A 15,915-nucleotide genomic window follows, 5' to 3' on the forward strand; every position below is an offset into this window, starting at 1 on the left:
TATTTGTAAAATAATTCTGAAAAATTGTACATGTATAAATTGTCAAGATGTTTTATTGTTAAATAATGATAATGTAACGTCAGATGTGTTAAAGCCGGAGGACAATTTTTATTTCAATATAATTGACAGAGGAGCTTTGAAATATCCATCAGATTTTATTGTTAACATTTTGATCACACAGTTTAAATTATTTAGTGTACTTATAAGAGATAAATTTGAATCGAGGTTTTTACATGGTGATTCTCAAAGAAACATTCTGATTTTGCTTGTCAACAAAGTTCTGGAAAATGAAAACGTCATGTTTGAAACATGCAGTGATTGTAGAAGTAATTTTAAAGATTACGTTGACAAATGTATATACATATTTTGTAATATATTATTGAATAACCATAGAAAAGTTATCGCAGACAAACTCGTTGCTAAGAAGAATAAATCCTCAAGTAAGGATAGCCATAAATCGGCAAAGAAAAGGAAAATTGATAACCTGAAACTTTAAGAATTTTTAGATAAGTTTTAAGTTGAAGCCTAATTGCTAAGAAAGGTTCCAGACTATTGTTGTGAACTGCTATCTTGTATTTGCATAATAACATTAAAACTATTTTATACGTATTATGGGTTTTAATCTTTTGCATGAAACCGTGTTCCGTTACAAATGACAGATGTCAGCTGAATTTTACGTAAATAAATGTACATAAACTGTTCCGCTAGCTTTACCCCGCATAAAACTGATGTAGTGCACAAGCCTAAATAAAACCACAATTAAAGGCGTGTTCAGTTATATCGTTAAGGTTCAATAAATTAATAATATCATGGAGACAGTGAGAGCGGGCCGTATACTACCATGCTGAACGCCAGCCACTGGCGTGACGTCACGGTCCGAGCCTTGTGGCCTGTCTATCTAGTGCGGCCTTGGTACTACTCACAAGTATTGTACGTCGTAAAGGTAACACAGACCTATGGTGTTTCTCACACAATGGCGCCACTCATAGCCAACGCAAACCGATGAGGTTCCTCACCTAGGTGTACTAATCACAGGTGCCGGCATTCCCGTGGTGTTCCTCACACAGTGGGTACTAATCACTGGCAACGCAGACCCACGGTGTCGCTCATATAGTGGTACAACTCACAGGCAACGCCCAGACCCGTGGTGTTGCTCACATAGGTACAACTCACGGGTACTGGAAAACCACACTGAACCCCGCTTGAGTGCTACGAATCACAAAACTATTCAGTACCTAACAGAATGGTACTACTCGCAAGTAAAGGCGACCCATGGTGTTCCGCACGTGATGGTACAAATCAAAAGTAGTTTCATGGTTCCAAGACAATCACCCCCCTTGGTCGCCTCTTTTAGTTGCCTCTTACGACAGGCAGGGGATACCGTGAGTGTATTCTTCGTCGGCGTCCCCCACCCACAGGGGGTAATATGAAAAATATCAGAATATTGAATACTTAAGAAGAGATTATTACTTTAAAGGAACTCTAAAGATGAACGATTACTTGTTGAATTTCTTGGATGTTATTGACAGCTGCAGTATGAAGAAGATGGTGTCTTGCTAATTTCGAGGTGGACCGACCTGGAAATGGATATGATCCAGCTGATAGACCAGACCTGATATGAGGTGACTCCAGCCAAACTGCAGACTGTAGCCAGCCGAGACCAGTGATGTGACGCAGAGAGAGAGAGAGAGAGCTACAGAGACTGCAAACTTGATGAATGACTAGCTAAGTCTTACTATATACGTTAGTTCTTAATTAAGCTAGGCAAATGTATCTAATATAATTTACAATAAGTGTGAGATACTTAGAAGGGGAAGTGACTCAGTGAAGTGATATATATATAATTGAATGATACTAAATTAAGTTAACCTATAACTAGATCGATATCTCGAAAGAAGTGGCTATGGATATGTTGAGTAGATGATCGTTGTAAAAGAGAATATGTTTATTTTTGAGAAGGAAGGTAGATTATTATACAGCTGGATATGAATATTTGCGAGTGTTAGATATCATTTGTGGAATTAGTGAAGCCATTTATGCAATGTTAACATCATAATGGGATGTTATGAGAAGAAGTAGGATTATAAGAGTTATTCCTTGTCAAATCACGTCATCAAAAGTAATTATGAAATATTAAGGTTAAGCATCAATCTATGAGAAAAGAAGTTATCCAAATAACGGAATATGAATGCAACGGAGAATAATACGTCTTAATAAATGTTTATTTAGGAAGAGGTTATATATACGAAATATGGTTATGTAAATGGTGTTATTGAATTCATTAAATATTATGTATTTAAAGATAAAAATATCATTATGTTCCATATTGAAATTTATCACAATTAAATTGATATAATAAATAAGGTAGTTCAACCTATTCAATACAAGTAAATACAAAATGTAGAGTTACATTCCTATTTAATTAAAAAACAAATCTACCAAATCCTGGTTTTACATTTTCGCGACCGAAGCAAATACTGGATCATTAAGCTATTCATCAAGTTCCGTCGGTGTTTGAAAACACAGTGCCTGACGTTGAATATGTCGCACTGATCTTCGGGAGCTGGCAATTTACTTCAATTGAGCTACACGTCTTCGGCTTCTGCACGATTTTAGATCTTCGTATTTGTTGGATTGTGTTGTGACTTCGCGCCTGACAGTGTATGCAAGCTGGCTCATTTAACTATTCTCCGCTTCTCGTAAAAATTATGAGATAATGTCAAACTTTGCGTGTGCTATGCTGCTGTTCAGAACATTGCGCCTTGCTTCTTTTAAGTGACTTACCTTCTACTTCTTCTGAACTTTACAGTGCCTATCCTCGTTATTTTATATTGCCTATTCAACTGTTTTTATGTGGATTTGATCTTTAATTTCTTTCTTACCTATGCATTGTTTTTTGCGTTTTATTCGGCTGATGATGACCCGGATTGGGGTCAAAACCGGTACCGCTTCCGCTTTTAATTAAATAGGAATGTAACTCTACATTTCGCATTTATTTGTATTGAATAGGTTGAACTACCTTATTTATTATATCCATTTAATTGTAAATATTATGTAGTCAAGAATTGAGTGACGTGAAGAGATTTGAGTAAGGTAATTTGAAGTTGTGTTTTAATAAGACGTAAATAGGGTTCTTAAATGTTGAAATATTCAAAGGAGGATCATATAAGCGATGCAAGTACAATGAAAGACGTATGTCGAGGGAGTAACTTAATACAAGGTATGAATGACGAATCCATGTGTGTAGATAAGAGTAGATGGTTTCCGTAAAGTCAAGTACAGCTGTTGATGTTAGGAAATACTCATTGCAGATAACATATTCTAGCATTGAAGGCATTAAAAGATGTAATGAGTGTGTGTAGCCCTAATGAACAAAGTAGATGAATAATATTGAGATATTTAAGTGCGGAGTCACTTAAATAAGCTTGACATAATAAATGAGACTAGTGAATGATCAGATACATATTGAGCTAACGAGTAGCAAATTAAGAACTATTTAGAAATGTGTTGTAGTTTATTTTTATATTTTTCAATGATTAATAATTTATGTAACGTATAATGATGATAGACTAGGATGTTAGGAGCCTAGATTTTGGCAGGCAATAGAGATAGTAACATTAGCACGTCAGTGAATGATTTAGAATACTTAATTCAGATTGCTCATTTTCAAAAAGTGTTCGAGATTGAGCTCAGTGTTGTGATGTTAACAACACGAATCATGACCTTTCTAGTTAATAATTTACTTCATATGATAACTGAGTAATTTTCATACAAGAAGGAATGTAATATGATACTAGTTCATTTCAGAAAAGAATTTATTTTTCTTTCTTAAACCAGCGCTGACTTATATGAGATGTTTATAAATACTGATTGATTTTAAAACACCATTGAAAGAGTTTTAAGATATTATGAGTTCTCTTTTCTTTCATACCTGAGTAATTTAATAAATTTCTTCTAATTTATTTTTTAAATAAGTGAGTTATAATTTGTAGATGTTAGCTGTAGATTGACTTAGTTATTAAGGTACTTTTTATGCGATTTATTCGAGTCTTGCGATTAATGACTGATTGATGTGAAAATGTGATAGGATGGAGACGTTCATCTGTATTTGTCGCATGCGGTACCTGTCTTCTCTTGGAACTCACTTTAATCTTAACCATTTTTCTGAAGATATGCCCTGCGAGAACATCAGCTACCGGGAAATTTTTACTTGGGTCGTACCTGGACGCAGGATGGGCGCAACACAAAAATTTTTATTACGGTAGCACACTGTGTGAAAAATGAAGTTGCACTGCTACTCCTTTCTTTTAACTTTAGTCCTTCCAGAATAAATCTGTGTCCGCTGCTGGTTTCTTCTTTTAATTTAATTGTTCAACTGCATTAGTCACAGCGATCAGGTGATGAATCACAGCACAATCACTGGAATGTTTCTTTAAATACACCTGTATTTATTTTCTTTCAACTTTCCATAACTTCTGCACTTGAAGGAACTGGCACAAGTCATTACAATCAGCCTCATCTTCCGAGTTTGTATCATACTATGCAGACTTCAGTATGTCTTCACTGCTCATTTTCTTGAAGGTAGACAATTGATTGTCTATAGGTAAGAATTCTTCCATTGTTAAAGGGGTGTTCAACAGACACACAGGTTTCAAAGTCTTTTAACACAATTCTGAATTCTTCCTCAGCATTGTCATCATATAAGGAACTCTTCTTAAGATGTTGCCTGATGTCTCAAGGGGTCCAAAAGCCAGGTCAACGGCCCCTCATAATGGTACTTAACGCTAATAAAGTAGAACCATGGTATTTCTCATGTAGTCATTATTTCTCATGTAGCAGTATAATCACAAGTAATGTAGACTCATGGTGTTCCTCACATCGTAGTACTATTCACAGGTAATGTACTACACACAGGTAACTCAGACCTATGGTGTTCCTCACATAGAGGCACCACTCATAGACAATGCAAACCCAGGGTGTTCCTCACATAGTAGAACTAATCACAGGGACCCATATATTCCTGTAGTGCTCCTCAAATAGTGGATACTAATAACAGGCAACGCAGACTGATGGTGTCGCTCATATAGTGGTAATAATCACAGGCAACTCCCAGACCCGTGTTCCTTGTGGTGTTCAACCAAATCTGGACAGAGGGTGAGCCTCCGTCATAGTGGCGGATACTATACACGGGTACACTAAACCTATAGTGATGCACCCACAAGCCCATGGTATTCCTCACATAATGCTACTAATTGCAGGGAAAGTCTACTCATGGTGTTCCTTGCATGATGGTACTAATCACAGGTAATCTCATGGTTCAAAATTCGGCATACTTTAGTTGCCTGTTACAGCAGGCAGGGGATACCGTGGGTGTAGTCTTCATCTGCGTCCCCTCCCACAGCAGGTCAAATCACTTTTAAACCATGAATATTAATACTACATTGTTTATTTTGTGTAAATATGTCAATGTTTGTGAACTGTTTATGTTATAAACAAGCGGGACAAATTATGGCTGAAGTAGTCCTGCACTGTCACTACTGTAACTTCGAGAAAGTTTACTGTACTTAAGATGCTAATCATCCGTTACCTCCAACGACTACGTTTGGAGTCCAAACAGCATTCACCGCACTGTGGTCAGTTTGCAACGATGAACTGCGTCCTACAGGTCGATTTGGTCTTGAATTACGGCTCAGTGCCCTTCCTGACGCCAACTCCATGTAAAGAGACGTTTTCACTACCATACTGCATGTTTCTGTGGTGGTTAGTAGTGTGTTGTGAAGAGATGTGTACTGGCACATACACAAATACCCAATCCCCGAGTCAGAGAACAGGGAGCCGTTAAAATCCCTGACCCAGCTGGAAATCGAAACCAGGACACTCTGAACCGAAAGGAATCAATGTTGACCATTCAGTTAAGGAGCTAGACATAAATTACAATAAACAAATAAAGTTATAATGAATGTAATAATAATAAAATACATTTCAGAAACTTAATTTTTCCTAAATGTAACACTTTTATTAGCTCACAGTGTATTTCAAAATGTGTCAGCCTCTTTGAACAGATCAGCAAAATTGAGGAGAGTCCCAATATTTCAAGTCACAATAAGACTAAAGCAAATTCCATTATTCTATACATTGGTCCAGATAAAAGATCCTGAACATCCATTTGTCGACAATGGGACTCACCTGACAGTCCATAAGTCCCTGGTATTAGTTGAGCAGCATCGGCTGGTTTGATTACTAGGCGGCGACCTTTAAAGTTGATGTCGTCCAAAGCTAATGCTTGCGTTGCCTCATATTCTGACCGGAACTGCAAAGAGAAGCTGAGTGCCAGAGGGACTATTATCGTTTGATACACTAAACATTATAAACACTGAAAAAAAATTTAAAATGGTTTCAAGTCACACGAGTGAGGTAAAACATCTGTTCAGCCAACTTCACCATGCAGTGACAGTGAAGAGCAGGGCAGAGAGGGAGAATAACATGTATATTTGTAGTAAGACACAGAGATGTAACCAATCTTCCTTTTCTACTGCTCACTATAAATAGCTACCTGTATTTAGAGGTAGCTATACTCTCCCTTCCTGATAAGGGTAGGAACTAGAAAAGGTGTTCCAAATAGTTTGCCTCAAACCCTTCACTAAGTAGTAAACACAGCTGCTCAGTTATCACATTACAGTGTATGGTTAACATACTAAAAACAAAGAAATGAAATTTTCTCAAAAGATAAAGTAAGATGCATCCCAGTATAGAGAGAGCTCTTGTCTAGGAACACACAGTTCAAGAAAATTAGGGGAACATGTTTTGTAACGTCTGGTATGTGAATGTTAATTTGGTAGATGGGGTTCCGATGGTCGTACGGCATACCTTGAGACCTTAGCTACTCAGCGTAGGTCAAATCGAAGTTATACTCCATTTGTAGGCGTAGCCATGCATTAAACTGTCAGGTGACCCCTCAAGACAAAGACACTATGTCTATGCGAAGCGCAATAGACAGCGACCTTTTGAGGTCTGCATTGAACTGGGAACATTGTTCTTGATAACATCTCAAAGGACTTTGCGTTCGTTTCCACCTCATTAGGATTGCTCCATTAAAGGGACACTGTAGTTTTTATTGAAGTATTTCTACTATGATACTACGTGAAGTTTTAAGAAGAGAGATAAATTAAGCACATAGTGTTTCAAGAATATTCTATTTTATAATTTGTTGTTCTTTAAATCCACTTTATAAGTGAAGAGCCTCCATGGCTCAGACGGCAGCGCGTCGGCCTCTCACCGCTGGATACCGTGGTTCAAATTCCGGTCACTCCATGTGAGATTTGTGCTGGACAAAGCGGAGGCGAGACAGGTTTTTCTCCGGGTACTCCGGTTTTCCCTGTCATCTTTCATTCCAGCAACACTCTCCATTCTCATGTCATAGCATCTATCAGTCATTAATATCACTTTGAAAGTGGCGACCCCATCGTACCAATAGCCTATATATGGTTCATTCATTACATCCCTAACCCGGTCAAAGACAGGAAAACAGGTTGTAGGTTTTCATTTTTCATCATAAGTGAGCAAACTGGTTTGCATATGCTTTTATCAGTTTATGGCATAAGACTCGCAAGTCCTTGACTTGTTGAAAATATGAACTTAAAGACAATATATTTTTAACACAGTTTCATGTTGTTAATATGGTTCTAAATTGTGATGAATTTGACGTTGATAAATTTATGTGACGCAATTTTTCTACAAATTTACATCAGCTGATGATGATGCAGTGGGGCGTCGAAACTAGTACTGATTGAAAAATATATGTTGTAATTACATCTACGCTGTACCGAATAAGGTGGACCCAAAATTATAATTAAAATTTGCGAATGGATCCTGTCGTCGTCCGTGGTAATCTTACCCCTGCGGGGTACATCGAACACATACTGCTACAGCATGTGTTGGTTGCTGCATATGGTGTTGGCCTTGAATTCGTACTCATGCACGACAATGCCAGGGCTCACGTAGTATGCATCACCAGAGCAGTCTTGTGAGAACTGGACATTCAAGAGATGGAATGGCCAGCAGAGTCCCGACCTTAATCCCAACGAGCCTGTGTGGGATAGGCTTGACAGAAGTGTTTGTGGGTGCCCTGTTCCACCACAGAATCTGCAAGACCTCAATCAGGCTCTCAATGAAGAATGGGACCTGATACCACAACTAGACCTCTGTCGACTTATACGGAGCATGCCACGTACATGCCACACTGTGATAAATGCTCGTGAAGGACATATACCATACTGAAATCTCCAACTGTGATAAAAATCCACCCTGGACAACTATTATCACTTTGTTTTTGGCCCTATTTGGACATTTCCATTTGTGTTCTAGAAATGAATGTGAATCTATCAATGTTCTTTTGTATACTTCAATGGTAAAGAATAAAGGTTTATAGACATGATACTGTATAGGTTTTTGGGCTTATGTCATGTCAAGAAAATAAGGTGAAATTCTTTACGTTTCGCAGAGAACTGTGCTCTGCGTCATCAGAAGAAAATCTCGGCTTCTTAAACATTCTTGGACATTCAAGAGATGGAATGGCCATTATTGAGTCCCGACCTTAATCCCATCAAGCATGTGTGGGATAGGCTTGACAGAAGTGTTCGTGGGCGTCCTGTTCCACCACAGACTCTCCAAGACCTTGAACAGGCTTAAGAAGCCTTTCTAGTGGACAGTCGAGATCATCTTTTGATGACGCAGAGCACAGTTCTCTGCGAAACGTAAAGAATTTCACCTTATTTTCTTAACACGGCATAAGCCCTAAAGCCTATACAGTATCATGTCTATAAGTACGGGCCGTGAAAGCATCAATGGCAACAATAGAGGGTTGTTTTTTTTTTTTAAGGGGCTTTACGTCTCACAATAAAAGTTTAGTTGGTAATATATCTGGGTGTGAGGTATTGTTTTGTGGAGCATGGCATACGTTCAAAAAAACATACTCCCCTAATTTTTTTTTAACTGTGTACCTCAATATGAGTTGGAACACGGTGGCAGAGTTCACTTTGCTGATATGGAGCAGTTTGAGGAAATGGACCACTTCTGTACTGAGCTGGATGCTACCTTGAGCAGAGTTCCCAGCAATGACAAAATCCTATTTTGGGGAGATTTCAATGCTAGAGTGGGGAAAGACTCAGAAGTTTTGCCGAACATAATTGGAAGACATGGTATAGGCAGTGAAAAAGACAATGGACTGAGACTGCTCATGATGTGGACACAGTTTTCGACTCTGTATCACTAACACCTGGTTCAGGCAGATTGACAAATTCAAAACTACCTGTCAACATCCACATTCAAAACATTGGCATCACATAGACTGTGCTACTGTTTGACATAAGAGACATAGTGGATGTTTACACAACACAAGCAATACATGGTGCACACTGCTGAATGGACTAAGTTGGCTGTAGCAAAGCTGAATATCCAGGTGCACACAGAGAAGCAAATGCTTCTGAACAAATCAAACAGGCTGGATCTACTAAATACTTGCCTGCCTAAATACTGAAAAAGAGATCTCCAAGTTTGCTTTAGAAGTATAATAGGGTTGGAGAACTGATCTAGAAGAAAGAAGGACCGAGTTCACAGTGGGAAATTCTCAGCTGAATAGGGCATCCTTGAGAAGAACAAGTAAGTGCATCAGGACTGCTTTTACAGCAACAATGATGTCCTAAGATATGCAATAGTGGAACATCATCAACTTCTGAAGTCCTGGGAGTGAGACCATACCTCCCAACAGTAGAGAAGCCAAGTATCATGAAGTAACATAGAGCTGCAGATGCTGACCTGAAAAAGTCAATGGTGGCTAGATAAAATAAGATCCAGACTCTTACAGACCAGCATTACATTGGGAATACAATGAAGCACTCTGAAAAATCTATGACCCACAGAGATCAAAACAGAACCGCCTAAGTCACAAGAAGGAGCACTGCAAGCGACTGAGCCTAATAAAATCCACTCTGGATGGCACAACACTTCTCAATCCTGCTTATCATAGACAGTATTGCAGATCTCAAGTACATTCCAACTTTACCTAACCATGAAGTTGACCACAGTATGGAAGATCACCTAACAATTGAAGTAACAGCTGCAATAGTGTGAATAGTAGCAATGAAGGCTCCCGTATATTTAAAAAAAAAAAAAAAAAAAAAAAAAAAGCATACCTGGAGAAATCCTGAAATACAATGGCATTTGGCAAGCTTTCCATTAGTGGAGGAAAGGGACAGTACCAAGTGACATACCCTTTTACTGCATAGTGTTGCCATGAAGCAACATGTCACTTTTCACGTATGTAAACCCCATCTATATTCATGCGTACCAACCTCCGTTTATTTTCCGTGAGCCCTTCCCATCACATTACCACAGGCTTCGGGAGTACCTCTGCCTCAACTTCGAAGACATTACTGACCTATGGTTGTGCAAGTATACTTGTGCCTTGCAATATGTATCTATGGCCAGTAGGCAGTAATGAGCATTCTTTGAATGTTAAAAGCTTAGCGTAAAATTGCAAAAAATCATATATATATACTCCATTATGGCAAACCACATCACATACAAGTATTAAGGTATTATTAGCCCCAGTTAAGACACTCAACATTAGTTGAAGTTTAAAGTATGAAATTTAAGTCACCAAATGCAAACAAAAAATAATTCACACAGTACAGGATTAAGATCTTCCCTTATATGCCCATCTACAACAAAAAGGGTGATCATCTGACTGCAATGCTTATCATTGTATATCTATTCAGCGTGCTTGGGAAAGTCTTTGCGAGAGTATTGCTCAACTGGCGGGAAGTACTTGCTGAAATGACAATCCTCGATACTCTGCATGGCTTTTGTAAGAACCGTGGCACTGATGATGGAGTGTTCTTTATGCATCAATAACAGGAGAAAAGCATGGAGCAACAGCATGAACCTTCAGAGCATCTGACAGTACTTCATGATGCTCTCTGGATGGTGCTTCACAAGATTAACATGTCTCCTGACATTCCACCCACTGATCAGGAGCCTCCATGAAGAGATGCCATGCAAGATCCGTATCAACAGCATGCTTTCAGAACAGTTTGAAGACAGTTGTGGAGTGAAACAATGGTGTGTTCTTTAATAATGAATTGGCCCACAATGGCCAATTTGTGTGCACTCGACAGTTGTGATGGCAGTAGAGCTGGGACCTATAGCTTAGATCCTTTCCAATAGAACAAATACGACCTAGGCCACCATAACTCAACTGGCAAGAGCATCAGATGTGAAATCAGAAGGCTGTGGGTTTAGATACCACTGGTGTTGGGTTGGCCATTTTTGTTCTGTAGTTAACATCTTTTCGGAACATACTGTATGTACTGAACACAACCTAATACACTGAAAGTTTATTTTGAATGTGTTCTTGATTCAACACTGTTTTCCATCTACTTCACAGCTATGATAAATAATGAAGTGAGAAATGTTGACAAGTATCTACTTCCCGTACTGACATGATGGAGACCATTTCAACCTCTGGAGACTATGGCCCACTAGGAAAGTACAGTTTGGAACTATAAATGTATTAATGTTTGCTGATGATGTGGCCAATGTTTCAGATGGGGGAAGGATTCCAATACAGTGTAACCAGATTCCGCTAATCATGCACCAGATTTGGACTCATAACCTGTGGGCTAAACTGAAGTAAAAAATGACCAGTGAAACTGACAGTGAAGTCCATGGGCCACTAAATATCATCAATGATGGCATAATTCCAAAGTCTGTGGAGAAATTCAAGTACCTGGATAGGACTATAACATCTAGAAACCAGGTGGGCGTGGAAGTTAACTGCCATATCAGTGCAGAAACGTCTTTTCAAAAACTTAGCCAGTGTGCATCCAATGACCTGCGACTACGCGAAAAACTGGCTGTGTACATAGCTGTTATACTCCCAACTCTTCCGTATGCTTCTGAGACTTGGTGTCCTTATTCACAGCATATCAACATGTTAGACTAGTTTCACCTGAAATGTCTCAGATCAGTTCTGCACATCAAGCAGAATAATTATGTCCAAAATACCAGATATACCGATGTACAACGAAGGACACACTCACCATGAGACATTGTTCACTCAAAATCAGTTAGAATACACAGGTTATGTGATCCAAATTTAGACCATCAGCTATCTCTGAAGCCCTTACATGGCAAGATGCAGGAAAGGAGAAAAGAAAGGTTGGAGAATAGAAACTTTGTTTCAAAGATGTCCTGAATCAGCATACATATGTCGCTACAAACAGTGTAATGTTAACCTTCAGGGCTCCAAATGGCATTACATGATACATAAGCAAACCAAAGCTTACAAAAAGGAACAGCTGAATGTTGGATGACAGAAGGGATGGAATGAAGAATAGCTGGAAGCAGAAGATTATATACACCTACAAGGCTAACAATGGGTGCACCATCTGTCGCTACCTTTTCAAAACAAAAACTGGGTTCAGCAGTTATGAGAGAAATATGAATGACACTGCATGTGGTCATATACTACCAGAAACAAATACACTGTTGATACCTTACTACCACAGAATCAACCAATTACTCACAGAAATCAACCTAACCCAGGACCTAAACTGACTGTTTTTAAATATCACTGTCCCTTGTTTAGTTGTGATTGGTGGAGCACCTGGTACAATTTGGAACTTACCAGGAGTTTAAGGGCAGATGTTCTGCTCCTAAAGCTTCCACCCAAAATTGCTGGGATTCCAACACAGGATACTTCAAGAGTTGGGAAACAAGAGGCTAAAACAACGTGCCAGAGCACCTCTCATTATTTGTAATAGATGCCTCCATTTGACAGGAAGCCACTTGACACCAGTACTAAAGACTTGCTCCATGGATCATACGATTTATAAAGATGAGCCTTATTGATGCAATCCAGCTTACAAAGAGGAACAGGTACAGATGTTGGATAATAGAAGGGATGGAATGAAGCATATGCGGAAGCAGCAGATTATAAACACATACAAGGCTAAATGTGTATAAAATTTCTTTGATAAAGCACAAACAGCCAGGCACAGAGGAAGTATTTTTTTAAGTTCAAGGGTGAGATGTCCCAGCCATTTTCTCACCATGTATTATTTTCCAGAGTAATTTAATAATTGAGGAGTGAAAATGGAAAACTACGTAAGTGCCGCAAATGTAATTTTTTAGGTTTTTGTTACGACATGAATCTGTGTGTCGTGTTGATCCCTCTGGAAAGGATTCATGTAACAAAAACATTTATATCCATTCCAAGCACGGTACACAGACAGTGTTAGCATTTCGAGCAGACACTAGTGCCAGAGACCGTGGCCTGGAGAGTGACGGAAGTGCCTAGGGAGGTCCGGTCATCAATGTGTGTAGTGCTGCAGCTCGCACCGCATTACATCGTACTAGCCAGTGTTGTTATAGTCGTCGTTTGACACTTATTACATTGTGTGTGTGTGTAACGCAGATGAACCGACATGGAACCTCATACTTCTCGGAAGGTTTACAAATCAACGATAAACAAAGAGCGTGAGGAGAAACGTACCGCTGGTAAACCTTACACAACATCTACAGGTCGTGAGATTCCTGGCAGGAAAGCGCTATTAGAACAACTTACATGTAAGTGTAAATATGCTTGTAAGTACAGGTACAGGGAGAGTCTGTTCACCCAGTTCTCACTTTGGGCAAAAACGAGCAAAGTACATACCTTTTAAACAGACAAACTTGTGAACGTAAACAGAAGACATCACGGAACATACAACCATCCGTCAGAAAGTAAGAGACAAGTAACAGAGTGTTACAGTGTCCCTAGCGAAAGAGGTGAGCATGTTCAAGTGTGCAGTAAGACGTTCAAGGACATTTTTCCTGTGACAAATCGGTGGCTTCGGACACTTCAAGAAAAGAAAAAGAAAGGTGTTATGGTTTATGAAGACAGAAGGGGAAAAAGTGAAAGCTCAAACAAGCATAAGGTTAAGTTCACCACAAATGACAGGGATCTGGTGAAAAACCATATAAATTCCTTTCCCCGAGAATGCACAGTCATTACGGTAGGGAGAAATCACAGAAAGAATATCTCAGTCCGGATTTAAGTTACCACCGGATCTTTACCGCGTTCAAAGAAAAGTATCCAGACAAAAAGGTGTGCCATTTCATTGTGCTGATAACTAAAATAAGGAATTTAAAAGTCGTCATTTATCATGAATAACACTAAAAATTTCGTATGTCAAACGGCAGAAAAATACAAGTCAAAGGATACGAGGAATAGGAATCATAGTGGCCGTGACCGAAATAAAACATACCATTTGAAATAGTTAAAGTCAACAGAGAGAACAATAGAGCAATGAATTAAAAATAAGCAGCTGTGAAGATCTAAAGATTAGTCTCGTAAAAGAAAGTAACATACTCTGAAGTTGGAATATCAAGTTCATCAGTAAAAACTGAAGATATTACGAGAACTTGTCTCCATGCACATCATATGTATGAGATTTAAAATGAAATACGAAGGAGGAGATACAATACAATAGGATTCACCTTGGGATTGCATGGAAGAAAACCAAAAGTTTCTTTAGGAAACGCAATTTAAAACGCTAGCATTTAAAATAAGCCACCATTGAATTTGACTAATCATAAGCTACCACAGACATCTTAGAAACCTATATAGCATATAAATTGACGTCACATTTTACTGTACAAAGCAAAATAATAGTACAAGAAGGCTTTGCAACTAAGAGGAAGATGTTTTTTTGCTAGTTGCTTTACGTTGCGCCAACACGGATAAGTTTTATGGCGACGATGGGATAGGAAAGGCCTAGGAGTTGGAAGGAAGTGGCCATGGCCTTAATTAAGGTACAGCCCCAACATTTGCGTGGTGTGAAAATGGGAAATCACGGAAAACCATCTTCAGGGCTGCCGACAGTGCGATTCGAACCCACTATCTGCCGGATGCAAGCTCACAAGTAAACTCTTTCAAGATTAAAAATATTGTGTCCACCTATTGAATACAAATATATATATATTTTAGTGGTTAAATTCTACATGAATTAAACACACCAGTTACGGACATGTTTCGCCCTAGTTATGGGCATCTTCAGCCTATATTAAACTTGAGGACAAGGATTAAAACTATAACATTGGAACTTATAGTAAACTAACTTAATCTAAATACAATTGTCTTATGCTATTTACATAGTTTACAATATGTACAATATGTACAATATGTACAATATGTACATTAACTTTGCCAGAATTTATGAACAATGAATTAACTTATTTTATTATGACTAGACTTCCAGTTATGGATTGGATTAATCACAACGTGAATTAGGGTTTCTCAAATTGTATTGACTAGTATTTATCACTGCGTGAGTTGGGGTTTCTTCAGCTGATATGGTCGCCTGAGTCGTAAGAATTTTAACAATACCGGAACCTTGGTTAAAATCATTCATGTTAGGATTTGAAACAGTTTGAATATTCCTTTAGAAAGAAGCATGGTTATGTTTTAAGATTAAAGCGTGTAAGTAGGATACATATTGTTGATTTCATTCATTGCATTGCAAGCTCACAGCCACGTTCCCCTGACCGCACGGCCAACTCGCCCAGTAAAAGGAAGATGTTATTAATATTTTCTTAGAATGTGTTTTTCATGCATGCGCACGAGATCAACGTAATGGTTTGCTAAATCAAAGATGGGATTGATGACTGATGGAATCCAGCTGACATCACCCGTGAATACGAGCTCAATTACCGAGACTCCCAGATGACTGAGCTGTTAATCAGGGAAGAATATATCAGAGGAAGGATGTAGCAGTACAACAACTATCCCGGCCAGTACAACTATCCCGGCCACAGGCAGACGTAGAATAAGATAAGTTAAATAATTTTTTAAGATCATTTATGTATTTCTTTGTT

At 38.6% G+C, this 15,915-nt stretch overlaps 1 protein-coding gene across 2 annotated transcripts in view; it reads right to left on the reverse strand.

The window, feature by feature from the left end:
- LOC136875964 (uncharacterized) overlaps positions 1–15,915 on the reverse strand; it is a 672,636-nt gene that overhangs the window by 531,936 nt on the left and 124,785 nt on the right. The window contains exon 5 of one of the 2 annotated variants that reach the window (XM_068228419.1): positions 6,187–6,310. In XM_068228419.1, the coding sequence (XP_068084520.1) occupies positions 6,187–6,310 (124 nt within the window). Of the gene's footprint in view, positions 1–6,186; positions 6,324–15,915 lie in introns of both variants that reach the window. The other variant, XM_068228420.1, reaches the window with a different exon arrangement.

The sequence above is a fragment of the Anabrus simplex genome, chromosome 6 (genome assembly GCF_040414725.1).
Source record: "Anabrus simplex isolate iqAnaSimp1 chromosome 6, ASM4041472v1, whole genome shotgun sequence".
Lineage (NCBI taxonomy): Eukaryota > Metazoa > Arthropoda > Insecta > Orthoptera > Tettigoniidae > Anabrus > Anabrus simplex.